The sequence below is a fragment of the Rhinatrema bivittatum genome, chromosome 2 (genome assembly GCF_901001135.1).
Source record: "Rhinatrema bivittatum chromosome 2, aRhiBiv1.1, whole genome shotgun sequence".
In the NCBI taxonomy this organism is placed as follows: domain Eukaryota; kingdom Metazoa; phylum Chordata; class Amphibia; order Gymnophiona; family Rhinatrematidae; genus Rhinatrema; species Rhinatrema bivittatum.
Genome location: NC_042616.1, coordinates 340008760 through 340032705, shown reverse-complemented (window position 1 = coordinate 340032705; position 23946 = coordinate 340008760). Strand labels below are relative to the sequence as shown.

Sequence of the window (23946 nt, the reverse complement as noted above, 5' to 3'; positions counted from 1 at the left end):
GGAAATACTGATTCAGTAGACCAGGGATCCATCCTGCAGAGCTAGATTGCCTGCCCCTGCCTCTTGCTTTTCATTCACATGGCCAGATTCTGCCTGCAGAGGAATTTCTTTTTTTAACCTGAGGTGGCAGAATCAGCAGAAAAGCTGGCAGGGGTTCCTGGATTGTCTTGCCCCTCACTACTGGGACAAGATCTGTCTGAACCCCCCTCACTTTGGAAAATGCCACTGCTGGGACCCTTGTGCTGGGAGATGCCACAAGTGGGGAGATCAGGCCCTGCCATTGGGAAACAGCTGCTTGGGCTTTCCCTCTCCATTCTCCCTATCTGGGACAAGAGATGCCTGGATCTGCCATGATGGAGGCCATTGTTTATGGGGAGACCGAGCCCCACCAGAGTAAGGGAGGTGAGTGAGTAAGGAAGGAAGCGAATGAGAGTGGAGCAAGTAAGAGGGAAGGAGATGAAGAGAGGGAAATAGGGTGAGAAGAGAGTGAGGTGGTTGAAAGGGAAGGGAGTGAAAGTGAAAAATAAATGAGGGGCGGGTAGAGAGAATAGGTTGAGAGGATAGGGGGCTGGATGAGAGGGAAGGGAATGGAGAAAATGGGTAAGGGAACATAAAGGAGGAGTAGGGAAGGGGAGTAAATTGAGAGAAGAGTGGGTGAGTGAAAAAGGACATGAATGGGAGCGATAAGTGAAGGGATGGGAGGGGTGAGAGGAAGGAAAGGAGTGAATGAGAAGGATGTGTGAAGGAAGGGAATGGGGTGAGAAGAGGAAGGGAAGGAATTATATAAAAGGGGTGAAAGGAAGGCAATGTGAAGAGGGGGTGCACCACACATACTCCTATCCTCGGGGGGGGGGGGGGGCAGATGCAGAAGAAGAGGAAGCCAGGGAGCAGGATTCTCACGAGTGTGGCAGGGTTGCCAAATTCCAAGAAATCTAGAAATATTACTGGCCTTTTACCTGCCACACCTTAAGAACTCTTATTTCTTTCCTTTCCCACCATTTCAAATTTCCCAAAGGGCCAGATATTTCTCTTTATCCCAGGACAAGCAGGATGCTAGTCCTCACATATGGGTGACGTCACTCATGGAGCCCTAATGCGGGAAAACTTCTGGCAAAGTTTCTAGAAGCTTTTAACTGGCAGCCTGGGGCTACTGAGCATGTCCGGCATGCCATGATATTCCCTGCCACAGGGGTCTCACTTCAGTCTTCTTTTTTCCGCGCTGCCATCGACAGGTTCTCCTCACAACTTGACGAAAAAGTAAAAAAATTTCGCTGTCAAATTTGCCCATTTCGGGTCTCATAAAGTTTGTCACCGGCCGGTGACAAACAATTTAGTTTTCGCTAAAAAAATTTGGATTTTTTTCCATCGACGGACATCGAGTGAGAAAATGTCATCAGGCTTCAAGAAGTGCCCAGCCTGCAACCGAACAATGTCCATAACGGACCCACATACCGAATGCGTTCGGTGCCTTGGAGGAGAGCATGACATCGCTGCCTGTCCAAGATGCCAAGAAATGACGGTAAAAGGCAGAAAACTCCGCCAAGAAAAAATGGCACAGATTTTCCAGATTCAGTCGGGGCCTTCACTGACGACTTCCACAAAATCATCGCCGGTAGGCCTTACAAAAAAGATCTTGATCAAGAAAAGACTTCCGGAGGGCTCGGGGGATGCCCCTTCTCCAACACCCTCCACATCATCGACAAGGTCGGTATCCGAACCACGATCGAAGCACAAGCACCGACGGCATCGATCTATCCCGCCGCTGCCGGAGGAACCGACCGCTAAGAATCAAAGGACTTCCTCAACTTCGGTGCCATCAGTTCCGGAATCGATACAGTCGACATCGCAGCAAGTATCAACTCCGATTACTGACTTGACTGCTTTAATTAAACAGATAGTTACTGATGCCTTGCAGCATCAAATTCCGGTGTCATCGCCGATGCCGACCACCGTGTCGATGCCGACCACCGTGTCGATGCCGGCGGAATCGCCGATGTCTATGCCTTCGATACCGGCTTCACAGCCGATGCCGGCGACTCCGCCGATGATGCCGACACCACCTCAGTCGATGCCGGCATATACACCGATGCCAGCGATGTCTTCATCGATTCCGCTGACGACTTCTTCGATGACGGGTCCAGTTCCATCATACACACCATCGGTTCCTTTACAATTCCCGATGCCAGCCAGACCTATATCATCGATGATTCCAATATCGATGTTTACCTTCACTACTTCTTCGATGCCACCGATTACACAATCGATGTCTCTCTACACTATGGCACCGTCTATAGCACCTCTGCCAAGAAGAACATCTTCCACACAAAAATCATCGGGGGAAATTCAAACATACTTCACTCAAAACTACTTCCACATTTCCAGACACTTCTAGTTCGGAAGCACAGTTACACAGCATCCTCACTAAGAGGTATCAGGACCTTCTGGCTTCATTACCCATAATGCCTGGACAAGAAGAAGAGGAGAGAGAGGCTTCACCGGATCCTCAAGATCCCTTGCAAGGACCTTCAGGGGTACCTCCACCTCAAAGGCCGGAACCTCCTCAATATCACATACCTCCTTCTGATACTTGGTCAGACACAGAATCTGAGCCTTCCTCAGAAGATTTCTTGTCTGATGCCTCTCCACCTCAAGCCAAAAAGCAGTCACCTCCAGAGGACCTTTCATTTTCATCTTTTATTCAAGAAATGTCTGAGTCCATACCCTTTCAACTCCAGGCTGAAAAGGATGAGAGGCAGCAAACACTTGAAATATTGCAATTTGTGGATCCTCCTAAGCAGTATCTGGCCATCCCGGTACACGAAGTGCTTTTACAGCTTCAGCAGAGGATATGGGAACATCCATGTACAACCTCTGCTGTGAATAAGAGGGTAGACTCTACATATATTGTTCAAGCAGCTCCAGGATTTGAGAAGCCTCAACTTCCTCACAATTCCCTTGTGGTGGAATCTGCTCAGAAAAAATCTCGCAGAACCAGGACTCATGCCTCTATCCCTCCAGGAAAGGACAGTAGATTCTTAGACCTAATAGGAAGGAAAATCTACCAAGGAGCCATGCTCAATTCAAAAATTGCTGCATATCAGCTTTACATGACGCAGCACCAGAGGAATCTCTGGAAGCAGATTGAAGAGTTTCTACCCTCTCTGCCTCAACAACACCAGGAGGCGGCACAAGTCATTATCCAAAAGGGTTTGGATGCAGGAAAGCATGAGGTAAGGGCAGCCTACGATGCTTTTGAAACATCCTCTAGAACAGCAGCATCCGGCATCAGTGCCAGAAGATGGGCCTGGCTAAAGGCTTCTGATCTGCGCCCTGAAGTCCAGGACAAATTAGTGGACCTTCCCTGTCAGGGAGATAATTTGTTTGGCACCAAAGTACAGGATGCCGTCGCCCAACTTAGAGAGCATTCAGAGACACTAAAACAACTCTCTATGCTGCCTCATGACCCTGCAACCCACACACCTCGCAGGCCATCACGAAGAGAAGCGAAACGTCCCTTCTATCGCCCAAAGAGGTACTATCCCCCGGCTTCTAGGCCGAGACCTCCAAGGTCTCAACAAAGACCACAACAAAGACAACAACGGTCTGCGAGGCCCCAACCACCTCCTCAAACAGGATCTACCTCGAGTTTTTGAAACAAGTTTCAGAGCACAAGGCCAATATTCCAATCCCTATGCCACCTTGCCAGTTGGAGGGAGAATATCCCAGTTCTACAAGGAATGGACAACAATAACAACCGATCATTGGGTCCTGTCCATAATTCATCAGGGCTACCGCCTAGACTTTACATCTCTCCCTCAGGAGTTTCCACCACAAAACTCCCATCTCAATCACATACCTCAATTACAAACAGAATTATCCGCTCTTCTGCAAGCAAAAGCTGTGGAACAAGTACCACACAGTCAGAAGGGCAGAGGATTCTATTCCCGGTACTTCCTCATTCCAAAGAAATCCGGAGGCCTACGTCCCATTCTAGATCTCAGAAATCTCAACAAATTCTTAAAAAAAAGAAAAGTTCAGGATGGTTTCACTAGGCACCATGCTTCCACTACTACAAAACGGAGATTGGCTTTGTTCTCTGGATCTTCAAGATGCTTACACACACATTCCTATATTCCCACCTCATCGCAAGTATCTGCGATTCACAGTAGGACATCAGCATTTCCTATACCGAGTGTTACCATTCGGCCTGGCTTCAGCTCCCAGAGTATTCACCAAATGCCTGGCAGTGATAGCAGCACATTTACACAAACAAGGTGTTCATGTTTTTCCTTATCTCGACGATTGGCTAATCAAAAGTCAATCACAACAAGGAGCAATCAATTCTCTGAATTACACAATAGCTATACTTCACAAACTGGGATTCCTCATCAATTATCAGAAATCCCACCTGAACCCTTCTCATCTACTCCAGTTCATAGGAGAAGAATTAAACACAAATACTGCACAGGCTTTTCTACCAGAAGATTGTGCAGTCACACTGTCCCTGTTGGCACACTCAATTTCCATGCAACAACAAGCGACAGCCCATCAGTTTCTTACCTTACTAGGCCACATGGCCTCAACAGTTCATGTCACTCCTATGGCACGACTCGCCATGAGAGTAACCCAATGGACTCTACGATCACAATGGATCCAAGCCATTCAATCATTACATTATCCAATCCAAGTAACCCACCAACTACGCTCATTGCTACAATGGTGGACAATCAAGGACAATTTACGCAAGGGTCTACCCTTCCAAAAACCGGTCCCTCAGATAACATTAACTACAGATGCATCCACCTTGGGGTGGGGAGCTCATATAAACTCTCTTCAAACTCAAGGAACTTGGACAAAACTCAAAGCCACATATCAAATCAATTTTCTGGAACTTCGAGCTATACGTTATACGCTGCATGCGTTCAAGGACTGCCTTGCACACAAGACTGTTCTGATCCAAACGGACAATACAGTAGCCATGTGGTACATCAACAAACAGGGAGTTACGGGCTCGTATCTCCTTTGTCAAGAAGCTGCACAAATTTGGGACTGGGCTTTGAACCACTCAATGTTCCTTCAGGCCACTTATCTAGCAGGAATTCAAAATGTGCTAGCAGACCGATTCAGTCGTCAGTTCCAACCACACGAGTGGTCCCTGAATCCCTCAGTAGCCACCAAGATATTCCAACGTTGGGGACAACCAACAACAGACCTCTTTGCGTCACATCTGAATCACACAAAGTAGACAACTTCTGTTCTCTACACAAACAGAACCAGCTAGCCAAGGATGTTTTTGCTCGCCCTTGGAACTCCGGCCTGCTATATGCGTATCCTCCGATACCGCTTATAACGAAAACTCTAGTGAAGCTACAACAAGACAAGGGGACCATGATACTCATAGCCCCATACTGGCCTCGACAAGTATGGTTTCCCACACTGCTAGACCTTTCAGTCAGGGATCCAATACGCCTGGGAGTAGCTCCCAATCTCATAACTCAGGATCAGGGTCGGTTGCGCCATCCCAACCTTCAATCCCTATCCCTGACAGCATGGATGTTGAAAGCTTAATCCTATAACCACTCAATCTTTCAACGAATGTTTCTCAAGTGCTTATAGCTTCACGCAAACCTTCCACAAGAAAGAATTATTTTTTCAAATGGAAAAGGTTCACTTTGTGGTGCAGACAAAACCATATTGATCCTTTCACTTGCCCCACTACTTCTCTTCTAGACTATTTGTACCATCTTTCAGACTCTGGTCTTCAAACTTCATCAATCAGAGTACATTTGAGTGCAATCTCAGCTTATCATAACAAGATGGGAGATGCACCTATATCCACACAACCTCTTGTCAGTAGGTTTATGAGAGGTCTAACTCACCTTAAACCACCAATTCGGCCTCCAGTCACAGAATGGGATCTGAATCTGGTCTTAACAGCATTAATGCGTTCTCCCTTTGAACCCATTCATTCTTGCGATCTCAAATTTCTCACATGGAAGACTATCTTTCTCATAGCCATTACATCAGCTAGAAGGGTTAGTGAGTTACAAGCACTTGTCACATATGAACCTTATACAAAGTTTCTCCATGACAGAGTGGTTCTCCGTACACACCCAAAATTCCTTCCTAAGGTAGTTACGGAGTTCCACTTGAACCAAACCATAGTTCTACCCACATTCTTTCCAAGGCCTCACTCTCACCAAGGAGAAAGAGCTTTGCACACTTTGGATTGCAAACGTGCGTTGTCTTTTTATCTGAATCGCACTACGTCCCTGAGAAAATCCAATCAGCTTTTTGTCTCTTATGATCCAAATAAGCCAGGTAAAGCAGTGGGTAAGCATACTCTATCAAACTGGTTAGCAGATTGCATACAGTTTTGCTATGAAAAAGCAGGCCTTCCTCTCCAAGGGCGAGTAAAGGCGCATTCAGTGAGAGCAATGTCAACTTCAGTAGCACATTTTCGTTCAGTGCCAATCATTGACATATGTAAAGCAGCAACATGGAGTTCCCTTCACACCTTTGCAGCTCATTACTGTCTAGATAAACAAGGACGACAAGATTCAGCCTATGGACAATCTGTCTTAAAGAACTTGTTTCCAGTTTGATCCCAACTCCTTCTACAACCAACCTGCTGTGATCTTCGGCTGCATCATTTCCTCAACAACGCATCACTGCTAACTACTTGGACAATGACTCAGCCTCTAGCTTGCTAATCACCCATATGTGAGGACTAGCATCCTGCTTGTCCTGGGATAAAGCAAAATTGCTTACCTTGTAATAGGTGTTATCCCAGGACAGCAGGATGTAGTCCACAGAAGCCACCCCGCGGAGTTGGGCCTTTAGATTTTATTATTTTATTTCTGCTAACGCTTATTGCTACATACGAGACTGAAGTGAGACCCCTGTGGCAGGGAATATCATGGCACGCCGGGCATGCTCAGTAGCCCCAGGCTGCCAGTTAAAAGCTTCTAGAAACTTTGCCAGAAGTTTCCCCGCATTAGGGCTCCGTGAGTGACGTCACCCATATGTGAGGACTACATCCTGCTGTCCTGGGATAACACCTATTACAAGGTAAGCAATTTTGCTTTCTCCCACCTCTATCAAACTCTGAGGTAGACTTCCTACCCCTCCCACTATAACTCAAAAAACGCCAAGCCAAGCTCTTCCCTTAAAAAGTTTGGGAACCTCTGCAGTGGACTTCTGCAGTCGTCTTCCTTACTGATATAGGGTAGTGTAGAAGAAAAAATAATGCATTTTTCAGTGGTGGCAGTGCCTTCTGTGCAGTGTAGGGGAGGCTGACGGTTGTACTGCAGTTTTCATTTCAGGAAGGCTTGGATAGGTTTGATTGGAAAGAGATGTCACTGTGGTAGGGGTGGGAAAAAGTAGTGACAGTACAGTGAAACAGATCAGAGGACTTGAGAACTGCCAGAGTTCTGGGAACGTGAAAGATTCTAAAGATGTTAGGAGATGGCAATGTAAAAGAGACAGAAAATGAAATGGAAGAGAGGTGATAGAATAAGAAAGAAATGCAAATATGAAAATGAAAAGATTTTGACACCCACAACATTTTGTAAACTTGACCCATTTTGTTTTCAGTAAAATAGTATCTCACTTAGATTTCTCAAGTGAACCTCATCCTGGTGATTTCATTAGGTAGTAAAATTGGAGCCTGACATCCATATTTTCCTTACAATTTGAATTGTCAAATAGGGACAAAAAAATTAATATAGAGTTGTGTGCTTGTAGATGCAAGAACACAAAATTATCAGCTAACCAACCACACACGGATCACATGACAACATAAATGGTACTGATGGAATGGAGTGCCAGAGTTTCAGGAAAACAGCAAGAGGATAACTTTTAAAACAGCTGCATGTGTGCCCATATATGCATGTGTATGGGCGCACAGAAATCTACTCCTGTATTTTTTAACCTGTACATATATGGAAGAAGCAGGCAGCCACAGTAGAAGAGGAAGCCTGTCCTGCAGCTCCTCCTCTCATGATGCATGAGATAAGAATACAGGAAGTGCTAGCACCATGAGTGTTGAATTGCCGCTGGATCACCACATCAAGAGAAACCGCAGAATGGCTGCTGTCCACAAAGAAGTACAGGCTGGCAGCAGCAGAGGAGAAATGACCCGTGGATCCTGACTTGCCTGATCTGCATGTGTGTGTGAGTGAATGGGAGGCTGCCTGGGATGGGTATGTGCGTGTGAATGGGAGGCTGCCTGGGATGGGTATGTGCGTGTGAATGGGAGGCTGCCTGGGATGGGTATGTGCGTGTGAATGGGAGGCTGCCTGGGATGGGTATGTGCGTGTGAATGGGAGCCTGCCTGGGATGTTTGCGTGTATGTGTGTGTGAATGGGAGCCTGTCTGGGATGGATGGATGTCTGGGTGTGTGTGAATGAGAGCCTGCCTGGAATGGATGAGGGAGTGTGTGCGTGCACTTGTGTGTGTGTGCTCATGCATGCCTGGAAGCATTCCTGGGCTGGGTGTGTGTGTGTGTGTGTGTGTGTGAGAATGGGAGCCTGCCTGGGATATTGGGTGGTGGTGAATGGGAGCCTACCTGGGGGGGGGGGGGGGGGGATGTTGGATGTAAATGGGAGCATGCCTGGGTTGTGTGGGAGAGAGACAGGGAGAGAAAGAATGGGAGCTGCCTGGGTTGTGTGTGAGAGAGAATGCAGGCTAAAGGTGGATTCCAACCTGCCAGCAGCTGAAGGGAAGATGAGGGCCAGGGCTGCTGGCAGATCCCAACCAAAGAAGAGTTGGAGACGCATATGGGAGTGTATGTGTGTATGAGCTTGTGTATGTGTATATAAGAAAGAGGAGAAAGTTTGTGTATCCCATGCCCAGTAATCCACGACAATATCAGGGTGACTGGAAATCAAAAGTTCCCAGGTATGGAGAGCACGAATTTTTAAAATCCTTTTTAGTTTTATTTTTCAGGTGTTATTTGATGTGTCTGCTGTTTTGAAATATTTTATTGGTATTTGAGACATTTAAAAAATACTAACAGCAGGTGTGTCGTGGCTCCTGGTGCCCCCCTGCCCCAGGTGTGCTTCCCTTCTCCCTAAGGGCGGATTATCCTATCAGGGGATTGATCATCCCCTGGTGGGCCGATGCATTTAGTAGCGGAGTAACGCTGCATGCCACCGCCAGCGGCCAGTCCGGTGGCAGCAGAGGCCAAGCTTATTGGGCCAAACAATGAGAAGAGGCTCCACTTGAGAGAGGGAACTTGTGTGTTTGTGTATGTGAGTGGCAGCTTGTGTGTGTGTATGTGCTAGAAGGGGTGTGTGAGTGGCAGCTTTATGTGTGTGTGTGTGGTAGAATGGGTGCCTGAGTGCGTGAGTGGCAGCTGTGTGTGTGTGTGTGTGTATGTGTGGTAGAATGGGAACAAGAGCATTTGTATGTGATTGAGAGCTTGTATGTAAGTGAGAGAACGTGTGATTGACAGATTGCTCAAGGAGGTGAAGTGTTTCTGTGTGAGAGACAGAAACTGGTCAGGAAGGTGACTGGTGTGTGCGTGTGTGTGTGTGTGTGTGTGAGAGACAGTGGTCAAGGAGGTGACTGTGTGTGAGTTAGAGAGACTGGTCAGCGAGGTGACTGGTGTGTGAGTGAGAGAGACTGGTCAGCGAGGTGACTCGTGTTTGTGTGTGTATGTGAGAGGTAGAGACAGACTGGTCAGCGAGATGACTGGTATGTGTGTGTGTGTGAGGAAGAGACAGACTGGTCAGCGAGCTGACTGGTTTTTGTGTGTGTGTATGTGAGAGGTAGAGACAGACTGGTCAGCGAGATGACTGGTATGTGTGTGTGTGAGGAAGAGAGACTGGTCAGGGAGGTGAGTGGTGTATCTGTGAGAGACAGACTGGTTAGGGTGGTTGCTACTGTCTGTGAGACAGACTGTGTGTGAGTGACTGGTTGTGCGCCCTAAGGAAGAGGACTGTGAGGACAGAGCTTCAGCAGCCATTGCTGCTTCTGGAATGTGCTATTGGCCTGCAAGGGAAAGTTGTTGGAAAGGGTAAGTAAAAGTGGCTTTTTAGGTTTCTTTTTCTTCATTGACTGCCATTTTAATTATTGGGTATTATGTGATTTATCTGCTGTTTTGAAATATTATATTGATATTTGGACAATTTTTAATAATTTGTATGAATTTTTAATTGTTGGATGTTCTGTTCATCAGCTGTTTTGTAACATTTATTAGTATAGTTTTACAATTATTTCTGTGTGGGGATCTAAAGTAGCTTGGCTTGTTCTGTTTTCCTAATAGGAGGTGTATTAGTATTTAGGGCCTGGTTTAATATTTGTAGTGTTGCCTTTTCATAAATTTTGTTGTTACTGTTTGAGTATGTTCCATAATCCAGGTATAACTTTGTTCGGATTAGTTTGTGTGCATTATTGCAGATCCTAGGACTATATTAGCTGCTATATCTCTCTTTCCATTTCTCCAGGTTTGCATTGCATGCAGAGTGGGGGGTTTTTTTGTTTTCCATTCCAGTTTGTATCCATATTTATAATTTGTGGTCTTTCTGTACTTGGTGAAGGTCAATTCTGGGGGTGTGACCGAGGTGAGGTATTTTACTAGCATGTAGGCATTTGTAGCCATCTTATTTCTCAATAGGACATGCATTAGTGGTAAATTATTGACTTTTCATAAGGACCGGTATTGTGCCTGCCAGTAAAGGGAGTTTGTTTTGATTTTACTGAGATGTCAGCAGAACCAGAATATCTTTTTTGTATGGTGAGTTGTACAGGGTAATGCCCTAGATCTGCTCTGCTCTCATATTGGGGGTCGAGGGAGTTCCTCAGAATGTAGAATGCATGTTTACATTTAGCCCCATGATGATCACATTTTCAGGGTGTCACGCATGTGAGAACCATCTGTCAGGTGTGTCCCGGCTGAAAAAAGGTTGAGAACCACTGCTCTATTATGTATTTGGTGAGGGTCTATGTTCTGAGGTGAGGTATTTTACTAACAGGAAGTGTATTAGTGTATTTGGGCATTCAGAGGGTCAAGACCATACCAACACACATCATAATTGGCCTAATACCATATGGGCTCCAAGTGTCTTTTTTGCAGGGATTTCTGGTTGGCATCAAAGAAGTGCAGGGAAATATGATGTAAGTGATATTTTTACCTGAGAATACTGTACTTTGATATTTTTCATGTAAAATATAAATGCATAACTCTTAACTGTGTGTGTGGAATGGGGCGGGGGGGGGGGTGTTGTGCAAGGCTATAAGGTTTGCCTAGGGCACCTATACCCTGCACCAGCCTTGGGTTCAGGGGAGGGGGGCAGTTTTATAAAGTTTGTAAATTTGAAGTAAGCTGGGCTTCTTTCAGTGGGCCTGGGACAGAGAATGAATGAACAAGGTGGGGGGAGAGGGGGTTAGCACATTAATTGTTCACACAGGGAACCAAAAAAGCTAGCACTGGGCCCTGCACCTAGTCAGTAAGAACATAAGAACATGCCTTACTGGGTCAGATCAAGGGTTCATCAAGCCCAGCATCCTGTTTCCAACAGTGGCCAATCCAGGCTATCAGAACCTGGCAAGTACCCAAAAATTAAGCCTATGCCAAGCTACTGATCATAGTAATAGCAGTGGCTATTTTTAAGTCAACTTGATTAATGGCAGATAATGGACTTCTCCTCCAAGAACTTATTCAAACCTTTTTTAAACCTAGCTACACTAACTGCACTAACCACATCCCCAGGCACAAATTCCAGAGTTTAATTGTGCGTTCAGTGAAAAATAACTTTCTCCGATTAGTTTTAAATGTGCTACATGCTAACTTCATGGAGTGCCCCCTAATTCTTCTATTATCTGAAAGAGTAAATAACCGATTCACATTTACCCGTTCTAGGCCTCTCGTGATTTTAAACATCTCTATCACATCCCCCCTCAGTCGTCTCTTCTCCAAGCTTGAACAGTCCTATCCTCTTTAGTCTTTCCTCATAGGGGAGCTGTTCCATCCCCTTTATCATTCTGGACGACCTTCTCTGTACCTTCTCCATCGCAACTATATCTTTTTTGAGATGTGGCGACCAGAATTGTACACAGTATACAAGGTGCGGTCTCACCATGGGGTGATAGAGGCATTTTGACATTTTCCATTTTATTCACCATTCCCTTTCTAATAATTCCTAACATTCTGTTTGCATTTTTGACTGCCGCAGCACACTGAACCAACGATTTCAATATATTATCCACTATGACGCCTAGATTTCTTTCATGGGTGGTAGATCCTAATATGGAACCTAACATCGTGTAACTATAGCATGGGTTATTTTTCCCTATATGCATCACCTTGCACTTATCCACATTAAATTTCATCTGCCATTTGGATGCCCATTTTTCCAGTCTCACAAGGTCCTCCTGCAATTTATCACAATCCGCTTGTGATTTAACAACTATGAATAATTTTGTATCATCTGCAAATTTGATTACCTCACTCATCGTATTCCTTTCCAGATCATTTATAAATATATTGAAAAGCAAGGGTCCTAGTACAGATCCCTGAGGCAATCCAGTGCCCACCCCCTCCACTGAGAAAGTTGTCCATTTAATCCTACTCTCTGCTTCCTGTCTTTTAACCAGTTTGTAATCCACGAAAGGACATCGCCACCTATCCCATGACATTACTTTTCCTAGAAGCCTCTCATGAGGAACTTTGTCAAATGCCTTCTGGAAATCCAAATACACTACATCTACCAGTTCACCTTTATCTACATGTTTATTAACCCCTTCAAAAAAGTGAAGCAGATTTATGAGGGAAGACTTGCCTTGGGTAAAGCCATGCTGGCTTTGTTCCATTAAACCATGTCTTTCTAAATGATCTGTAATTTTGATCTTTAGAACACTTTCCACTATTTTTCCTGGCACTGAAGTCAGGCTAACTGGTCTGTAGTTTCCCAGATTGCCCCGGAACCCTTTTTAAATATTGGGGTTACATTAGCCTCTCTCCAGTCTTCAGGATCAATGCATGATTTTAATGATAGGTTACAAATTTTATACTAATAGATCAGCTTACTAGCTGCCTTAGTGTCTATTAAAAGCGCAAACACACACACTTAATAATATACCCCAATAGTTTACTTCTCGCAAAAAAAATTTCCCAAGCAAAACTTACTGATTCATTTCAGCCACCAGCAAAGTGATCTTCTCCTCAGTGCGCCTACTGGTTTGTGAGTTACTGAGCTCTTCCCTTGCAATATATCTTGTGCTTCTAAGTTAAATTAGTACAAAACAATACTTTGGAAGCTTATACTACAATTAGTTGTCCAGAGTGACTCACTGCTCTTCTGATTAACAAATGTTGGCACCCAATCAAACCAAATCACACTACCTTAACACCTTTCCAAGGTGAGTAACTGAACTTTTCAACCTTTTTACTTAGGTATACACTGCTCCTAGCTTATTTCTAGCTTCTGGCTACTTTGGGGTTTTTTTTGTTTTGTTTTTTATATACAAACACACTAACTTATTTTATTAGCTGCCTTAGTGACTAATTAAAAGCACAAACACACTAAATAATATACCCCAATACTTAAAAAAAAAGAATTTCCCAAGCAAAACTAACTGATTCCTTTCAGCCACCAGCAAGGTGATCCTCTCCTCTGGATTCACTTTAAGACAATTACAATCATTTACTCCAGATAAATAGCAGGTGTAAATATACTGTACGCGAACAAGCTGTGAAATCCCCTCGAGCACCCCTGTACTGCCCTCTTTTTACAGGCCTTACGCATGTATGTTGTAGATTTCTAAAATAGCATATACGTGAGTATATACTATTTTCATGCGTATATGCTGATTTTTATGCTTGCAACATTTGAAAATTCAACTTTGCCATTTCCTGGCATGTACTGAAGTTCACACGTAGTAGTACCACAACCCACCTCAGTTTCTTCATCCAGTGGTGAAATTTACTTTGCCTTCAATTCCATATCTAATTTCTTTTCGCTGTTGCTGACAGTGTTTCTGCTTCAGATTTTTTCCTTCCAGTCTTCCGTAGTTATTTTGCTTTGTTGATGGTTTTCAGAGTTTCTTTAATTTGTTTTGTTAATTTCTCCAGTCCTCATGTTTTTTTTTTCATTGGTATTGTGCAGTAGAGGCCTACTGAATACTTTTTTGGGGGGGCACCTCTTCTGCAGAAAGAAAATTTCAGCTTTTGATTTTCCTGTATCCATTTTGAAGAAGCAGGCCACTGGCCTTAAGTTCTGCCCCAAATTCGCATTGAAATTATCCTTCACCAGCCATTACAGCGATACATATATTTGGGAATGACCACAACACCTCTGGATCCAAGAAGCTGTCTTTAAAAAAAAAAAACCCAGCAAATATTCACAGAACTGAACATTGTTATGCTAGTGATCATTCTTCACTAAAGGTGTCCTCAGTCTTTGGCACCTCGCAGTTTACACCCAACAGTGAAGCCAAGCTTCAATAGCTGAAAAGAGTTGGTGTCAAGCCCTGAGTGGCTCTTTTGGTATGTCGATTGAGCTCTTCAAACCATAGCTTCAAGAGCCCGGACATATTGCGGTTCCTTGTGCTGTGAAGCAGGCGCATCTGGAGATCAGCTCAGTTTCTCATACAAAGGTAACTGCACTGATGTCCTAAGGACCAGTCTGGGCTGGACCGGAGTGGGGGATTGCCCTGAGGTGAACACTGAGTTGTTTTTAAAGCTAATTTCGATATATAGCATATAGTTGAATAGTTTTTGTGTGAGAAAAATGAGATTTATGGATCTGCCCTCAAACCAGATGATAAAGCTCCATCTGAAACTGTAAGACCACCTAATTGATTCCTTCTTAGAAGCCAGAAAAACTTAAAACACCTTATCACATCCTTTTCTGTGTTTTATTTTATGATGCGTAATTTATTCCCTGTTTTCCCCACATGACTCGTGTTTCACTTGGTGGTAACTGATTCAGATACGCACACTATATTGAAATTTTGTCCCACCTTATTGACTGTTTCTGCATTTCGTAATATACAGTGGCTTGCAAAATTATTCAACTCCCTAAAATGTCTGTAGATTTGTGTGAGGTACAAATGTTACTTTACCAGATTGTTCTAGACAGTATGTTTATTGCAAACCAGTATGCTCTTAAAGTAAATTTTCAAAGTCACAATTCATTATTTCTCTGCATTTTTTTAAAATAAAATAAAAAATTGATACTTGCATAAGTATTCAACCCTTTCATACTAGTACTTGGTGCAATAACAGTTTTAAGTCTATTGGGGGTAAGTTTCTACCAGCTTCTGCATACTGTTTGGGAGTGATTTTTATCCATTCTTCCTGATAGATTTGCTCCAGATTGGTTGGATGACTCTTACGGACTGCAATTTTCAAATAGTGCCACAGATGGGAATGAGATCTGGACTTTGACTTGGCCATTGTAGAATATTCACCTTTTTGTTGTTCAACCAATCCTTTGTTGCTTTGGCCTTGTGTATGGGATATTGACCTCCTGAAAGGTGAACTTTCTACCAAGTTTTAATTTTTTAGCAGACTAAAGCAGGTTTTCTTGCAGTATCTCCCTTGCACCATCCAAGATGCCCAGTCCCCGCTGAGGAAAGGTATCCCCACAACCTAATGCTGCCACCCCCATACTTTACTGTTGGGGTGGTTTTTTCTGAGGAATGAGCAGTGTTAGGTTTGCACCACACATAGCATTTTGAATTTTGGCCAAAAAGCTCCATTTTTGGCTTGTCTGACCACAAAACCTTTTCCCACAGTTTAGCTGGGTCACTATGATGCTTTCTGGCAAAATCCAGACATGCTTTGATGCGGTTTTTCTTCCGTAATGGCTTTTTCCTAGCCATCCTCACACATTAAACCAGTTGTATAGAAAGCTCCTCCTATGGTTGACTGATGCATCTCCACTCCAGTCTCAGCCACTGAACTCTGTAGCTCCTTCAAAGTGATTGTTGACCTCTCTGTGGCTTCCCTCTCAAGTCTCCTCTTTCCTCTGATGCTGAGTTTTGAAGGACGGCCGTGTCTAGGGAGTAACAATGCAGCTTCTGTTTCCTCACAATTGATCCAACAGTGCTCACTGGGATATCCAAGCACTTGGATATTATTTTGTAGCATTTTCCTATCTTGTACATATCTATAACTTTATCTTTAATTTCCCTAGAATTTTCTTTGGTCTTCATTTTTGCAGCTTTCCTTCAGATTCACAGTCTGACCAATGGTACTGGAATTAGGGAGTCTTTTATCCAGAAAAGATGAGCTTTTTTTAATGATTCACAGGTGGAGGCCAATTGTTAGGACACTATCTTTTATCTGTGTAAACGCAGAGCTTCCTCAGTACAAGGATTGAATACTTATGTAAGCAATATTTTTCAGTTTTTATTTTATTTTACAAAAAAATGTAGAGAAATAATGAATTGTGACTGAACATTTTCTTTAAGAGCATACTGGTTTGCAATAAACATACTGTCTGGAACAATCTGTGTAAATCATTTGTAATCCACACAAATCTGACTTTTTAGGGGTCAAATACTTTTGCAAGCCACTGTATATTTTGAAGGAAATATCCAATTTGTTTAAATGTCAGCAAGTTTAGTAAATTTGTATTGTTACCAATTGGATGCTCTCAAAGCAATGCCTTATTGGAGATTATCATCTCGAAAAGGAGAGACACGGAACAGAAAATTATATTATTATTGATACTTTTTATTCTTTTATTACTACTGATAGACCAAATGTACCTTTGTTCTATCTACTTGTAGGATTTTTTACCCTGAAGATACCCACTCAAAATCTGCCCTATATCTTTAGATCAATTCTGGGTTATGCATCACCATATGTAGAAGCAAGTGTATGTGTAGGATTTTTAGTTAATTGCTGAATTACATGTTTTTAATTTATTATTTGCTTTTAGTAAAACTTGCCCTCTTGATGATAAATTGTGATTATACTTTAGAAGCTGAATGTACTTCTGTTTTCATCTTCACTAACTCGTGGACTAAACCTTGGTAGTATCTTATGCCAATTATAGAATCCACTGACTTGGATCTTTGACTTCCTTTTCTGAAGCTGTCACTTCTAAATGTCTGTAGTGGTTTGTTTTCCCAGGTTATTGCCTTTTTTTATTATTCTGGGTTGTATATATTTATTTTTAATTTGGCAAATGAATTGATACCTTCACCATAATGGTCTTGTAAGGAACCTTTATCCAGATGAACACAGTAAAAAATTATTCTGTCTCTTGCAAATCATTAACAGTTTGATCATTCTTCAATTACCTAACAGCTACCTTGCCTGAAACTAAAATGAAATTTCTTTCTATCCACAGGTGTTACAAAAGTAGACTATGGAGATATAGCATCACGAGTTAGCCTGAGGCATAAGCTACAATGCAGACCCTTCTCTTGGTACCTGGAAAATGTTTACCCAGATTCTCAAATTCCACGTCATTATTTTTCTTTAGGGGAGGTAAGAAGTGTTGTAAATGTAAAAAAAAATAATTGTACAGTTGCTGTATAATCCCATATGCAGATATGAGTCTTACATTGCTTTCACAGCAATTTTTAAAATAGTGGCAGGCTTATTTTGTTGTCTTCAAGAGAAATCCATATTTATCTCAAACGTGGGATTTTTCAGCCTTGTCCTCGAGTACCTCTTCTCTCCACTCTGATTTTCAGGATATCCACGATGAATATGCATAGACTAGATGTGCATACGATGAGTCGTACATGCGGATCTATCTCGTGCATATTCATTGTGAATATCCTGAAAACCAGATTCACAGGGATACTCAGGACTTGCTTGAGAAACATTTCTCTGCACAATTGATAATCTCTAATTAGAACATTGTTAAGGCACATTCTTACTGCTATGCTGTTCTCACAAGTTTGGGTTCAATGGTGCAAATATCATAGTCTGCTGATCAGGAGTGAAAAAAGACTGTTCTATGCATGTAACATAACTGGGTGAAATAAAATTCTCTGTTGCAGTTGGATTTTGTTTATAAAAATAAACTACAGTATATATTTAGGTCATTAAAGTTGAATATATAGCAATTTTGTTATCTAGTATAATCTCTTTAAATGTCAAAGAAATGTTTCACATTTTTGGCCCCGTCACACTCTTGTCTGCCCTTTGCTGTATGAAAACATCCTTTGTTTCATAGAATCAATTGAAAACAGGTTGGATTGGTGGTGGTGCGAAATTTGACATCTACCATAGAAATTGTTGATGCTTTATTTTTATTCTAGTTATTACCACTAATTTCAAATTAGTAATTGTGTGGTTTAACTGCAGCTTATTCTATGGAAGAGGGTTGAGATTGTCTAGTATCTGACTATTTTGTGCAAAGGAACAGTAACTTTAAAACAGGCGTGTGGGCGCACATATACCTGTGTATATAGGTGTACAGTAAGATATGTGACAATTTTATTTCCTGCGCGCATGTTATAAAATAGCCCTGGCATGTGGATGTGTGCTAATTAAGTTTGCACGCGCACAGCAGCATAAGTCGACATTTGGGACACGCAAATGAGGAAATTTTGTAACAGACAAAAGCCATGACCAGTTTCACCGGTTGGTCCACTAGTTTGCCCAGTCTAGAGTTAGAGCCTCCAGCCCCCCCCCCCCCCCCCCCGGCCTGGTTCTTTAGCCTGCACTCTGTCCAGTTAACCAAGACCCCTAAATCAATTCATTTGTGGCTAGAATTTGTTTTCTGACTTATGTCTTATCTGTAGTAGAAGTAAAGTTGTGCTGCAGTAGACCTGTGTAACCCAGACGGAGCTAGCAGAGCTGTAATGTGTATACCCTTGGTCCTGAGGTTTTATAGCAGAGCTCTGCAGTAGGCTCTGGGGGCAGTCTAAGTTGAGAGTGAGAGGTTGTTTGTTCTTAAGTTGGCTTTTGGGCCTACCTAGAGCCTCAGAAACCCAGGATAGGTCAAAGGGTCTCTCCACTACTGTACTCTCCATACGAGGTGCAGAGTGGCTGCCCTGGAGCAAATTTTGGGATTTTTGAACTTCCATTTAGAGGAGTCCTGCTGAAGGCCTGGGCCTTTCCGAAGCCCAAGAAATGGGGAACCCTGGGCTGAAGACACCCAGTGTTTAGGGAAGATCTGCCCAAAAAAGGTGGTGACCCGTTGCCGTGGATTCCTGCAGTTATTTAAGTTGAGGAAGAAGATATGTTTTCCAACATCTGGGAGGAAGTGTTATTCTGCCCCTCTTCCTGCCCATTAAGGGGATTGGCAAGCACTGCAGTCTGCAAAGATTCCTACCACCAGGGATCATGCCAAAAGAAAACATCTAATTGTAAGTAAAAATCCAAGTACAGGGAATACACTCGCAAGGAGTCCACAAAGCGCCCTGAGGGATAGAGAATATTACTCTCTGTGCCAGCATCATTTTTTTGTGCTATTCGGGAGGAGGTTTTTCCCGCTTCGAAAGGGGCCCTAACCCGTGGGGAACCTCCATACCATCAAACCCAGAAGTGTGGATGGATTCCTGGCCTAATAAAGACTAATGCACAGATATAGCAGAAAAGATCTGTAATTAAAAGAGGAATAACAGAGACTGTGGTGTGTGGTTTACCATATTTAATTGTGTCATTCAATGAAACTGTATCAGTAAAACATTATTTTGGACACTGCCTATGGTGGTCCAAGTGTGGTTGGTTTGGTACACCACACCCGGCGCCCAGCAGAATGAGGGAGTTCCAGCACAGCTCAATAATCACCCCATACTGGGACCAGAGAGGACTCCTTTCCATCCCTAGTCCAAAGGACCTTCACCTTGGAATAGGAAGAGCAGTACAAGCTAGCCAGTGTCCCTGCCCCAGAGAACTTACAAATAACTTTAAGGAGGGGGTTACACCTGGCTGTGCACCCATGCTCGTAGCCACATACGCACATATCTCTTGACCCTGCCCTGGAATGCCCATGCCCCACTCACATTCCACCCCTTTTTTTTTTCTTGATGTGAGAAAATCAGATGGACATGCACATGTGCTGGATGCAGACACATCTCCCAATTTTGGCACACGTCCAGCTTTTAAAATTCCCCTTAAAGTGTACTATAGCTGTTAGTGTGTGCCATAAAATGATTTTATTCCTTCATTTTCCCGTTGATAGCAGGGCTGAATTAGCCATGCTGTCATGGGATCAGTCAATCAGGCCCGGGAGGCGGAGCTTTACCAAGCAGAGATTAGATTTTTGTTCTCTATGACTGCGCGTGTGTTCCCGCTCAGGAAAGTAACGGATTCTCCTCATTCTGTTTTTGCCGCGAGCAGGATCGCACGCGGAGCTTTTTTCTCCTCAACGTTTTTGGTTTCACTCTAAAATGTCTCAAAAATCGGGGTTTAAACCCTGCACTTGCGGCAAGGTAATGTCGGTCACGGATGGCCATGACCGATGTTACCGATGCCTTGGGCCAGATCACGATCTCCAAGCCTGTCAGTTCTGTGCCCGAATGTCACAGAGAGCTCAGAAACAACGGGCATATCGAATAAAAGAACTGGTCAGCCCATCGCAGCCATCGGAGGCTCATTCATCACCTGGCCCATCGAAAACAACGCCTCTGACAAAGAAACTGGCATCTTCGTGGGATCCCCACTCCTCCATTCTAGGAGGTAAGGACTCGCCACAAAGGCATAGGCCATCGGATTTGAATGAACTGACAGTGCCAGAATTATCGGCACAGGAAGCAAAAGCACCTAAAAATCAGACGCCTAAAACTTGTGCGCCCAAGATGCCTTCTGCGCCTAACTCACCATCGGCGCACACATCTGCGCCTAAGACTTTATTGGTGCACAAGACTATTGCGCCGAAGATATCTGCGCAGACGGCGCCAAAGACATTTGTGCGCACAGTGCTGAAGACGTCTGCGTGCAGGGCGCCGAAGACGTCTGCGTGCAGGGCGCCAACGAGGTCTGCGTGCCTGGCGCCGGAAGTGCGCGCAGCGCCGGAGACAGCTACGCGCACGGTGCCAAAAAGATATGTGCACAAATTGACTTCTGCACACAAGTCAAAATCTGCGCGTATAGCGCCAGAAACATCGGCGCATACGGCGCAGAAGACATCAATCTTTAATATACAACAAGATGACACAACACCGACACCTATAAAACATATGATGTCACAAGAAACACCACAAAAAGCTGGAGACAAATACAAACAACCACCTCATTCAATAAAACATGGCTTAAAACGACGACATGAGTCCTTAGAAGTGTCTCGTTCAACCTCTCCAGCTGTAACATCAAGCCGCTCGAGTTCCTCCTACTCTTCGAGCTTGGCAAGAAACATAGAAAACGATCGCCGTCTTCACGGAAGGACCATTCAGGATCCTCATCACGCCATCACCATAGACATACACATCACTCGCATCATAGGAAAGCTAAGAAGGTGAGGGGAAGTAAGTCCTTCTACTTCTGCGACGTCACATACACAAACTACCAGACCCTTGTCTCATAGAGAGATAATACAGGTCACTTCTTCTGATGATGCTATCTCAGATGATTCTATGGGAACAGTAGACAACAAGATGGGGAGAGAATACAATGTGCCAAGTACTTTACCCCAAGTACCTATGATGCATCCTAACACATGTGACTTACCAAAACCATCTGTTCGTTCAACAATGCCTCCTCACACAAAAGAGGCATTTCTACAATTATCACAATCATTGGCAGGATTTTATGAAACTCTTCAATCATCCTTTAAGATGCCTCATGATCAATCTATGAGTTCCCCAGAACATAATAATCATACCTCTAGGGAACAGTCAGTGGAGCCTCTGGCATCCCCAATAACAAAACGACCAGTTTCTCCAATTCAAAACCAAAATACACCTATCGATTCCCCATCACCACAGACCTCCCCATCATCATCTACTGGGTTTCCATTGGACCCACAGGAACAACCGCAGGAACCGTATTCCCCTCCAGAGGACCTCGCGTACCCAAACCTTTTGGAGAAATTGGGTACCATATTACACCTAGAGGTCCAAAAGGAGACAGACCCTAGATCAGAGACCCTTGGTCTCCTAAAGATTTTCGATACTCCAGGAGAACAAACATCTCTACCACCACAAGAAATTCTACATACAGTCTTAAAGAAATCGTGGGAAACACCTTACTCTGTCAGAGGTCTCAAGGAAAACAGATATAAAATTTTGTATGCGGAAAACATCGCCTTACTCTATGCCACAATTACCGCATGCTTCAATTGTGGTAGAGTATGCGATGCAAAGATTCAAAAAAGCAAAGTCGCACACCTCATATCCACCGGGCAAGAATAACAGATATTCAGATGAGTTTGGCAGGAAAATGTACCAGAACTCCATCTTGAATGCCCGTATTATGCACCATCAGTTCTACATGGGACAATACCTATATGAATGCATACAAGCCACAAAAGGTATGCTTTCCTCGACGGCAGATCAGATACCACAACCTCTTCACGATATGGAAGAGTGTTCTCGCCACCTTCTACGGTCGATATATGAGGGATTCGAGACATCTTCTAGGGCTTCTGCAACAGCCATTGCAGCCCGCAGAATGGCATGGTTACGTTCCAGTACAATACGGGAAGACTTGCACGAGAAACTGGCAAACCTCCCATGTACAACCTGTTCAGAGAACGTTTTCAGGACACAGTGGGCAAATTTATTTATTTTATTTATTTATAGTTTTTCTATACTGGCATTCGAGATTAGAAACCCCATCATGCCGGTTTACAAATAACAAGAGGGTGTGTACAAAAAACAGAACATAAACAAGTGCAAAGAGATAAAGTTACATTACAACAGGGTCATATAACTGGGGAGAGAAATAGAGTAAGATAATTGAGTAGTAAAGATTAATTATTTACATTAATAATTTACATAATATTGTGTAGTCTCTTATAAGATGTTACTGTATTTCAATTGGGATCTGGGAAGGCTTGCTTAAATAGCCATGTCTTAAGCCTTTTTCTGAAAGTAGGAAGGCATGGTTCTTGTCTTAGATCGGGAAGCTATAGCAGTTCAATCCTTAACATCACAACCTCACTACTCGACCACACGTCGTTATGTCGGATCTATTTGTCGACAATCATATGCCCATAGACCTTATAGGTCTTATCAGTCCTTTCGTACACAGCTGTATCCATCTTACCAACGTTCTACGCTGCAAGAACATACCCCGAACCAATGTATGGGCAAACCACGTAACCAAAGACAGCAGACACAACAACCGGCTGCTGCAGTAAAATAAACGCCATCTTTTTAGAAACCCAGCCACCACCACAACACCAAGCACCACCTGGCAGAATCCATTCTTGCCTGGCAGCCTGGGAAAGAATAGCATCTGATCAATGGGTTTTAGAGAGAGTACGACAGGGGTACCAACTCCAATTTACCACAAAACCCATGCTACCTCACCTTTCCACTCTAAAGAGTCAAAGCTTCCAACCTCAACTGGGGGTGGAAATTGCTTTGCTTCACAAGCAACAAGCCATTCGACGATTTTTTCCGAAAACCCAACAGGCGGGGTTTTATTCCCCATACTTCCTCATACCCAAAAAGTCGGGTGGCCTTCGTCCCATACTAGACCTACGAGAATTGAACAAATTCCTAACCAAAGAGAAATTCAAGTTGGTATCGTTGAAATCGATCCTACCTCTGATTCAACCCAACGACTGGATGTGTTCTATCGATCTAAAGGATGCTTACACACATATTCCAATCCATCCATCCTCTTGGCAGTACCTGTGCTTCCGTTACAAGCATCATCACTACCAGTACAAAGTTCTTCCCTTTGGACTATCTGCTGCACCCAGGGTTTTCACCAAATGCATGGTGGTGGTGGTGGCGCATCTCAGACAACAGGGTATAATCATATTTCCATATCTGGATGACTGGCTGATAATCGCCTCGACTCCGGGGATCTTGATCGACCACCTCCGACGAGTGATACAGTGCCTACAGGAGTTGGGA

General features: G+C 43.6%; 1 protein-coding gene across 1 annotated transcript in view; it reads left to right on the top strand.

Annotated features, from left to right (window-relative positions):
* The window catches only part of GALNT1 (polypeptide N-acetylgalactosaminyltransferase 1), a 487294-nt gene that overhangs the window by 421807 nt on the left and 41541 nt on the right, over nt 1–23946 (top strand). Inside the window, 1 exon segment of the mRNA XM_029589850.1 lies at nt 17310–17449. Within this exon segment, the coding sequence (XP_029445710.1) occupies nt 17310–17449 (140 nt within the window).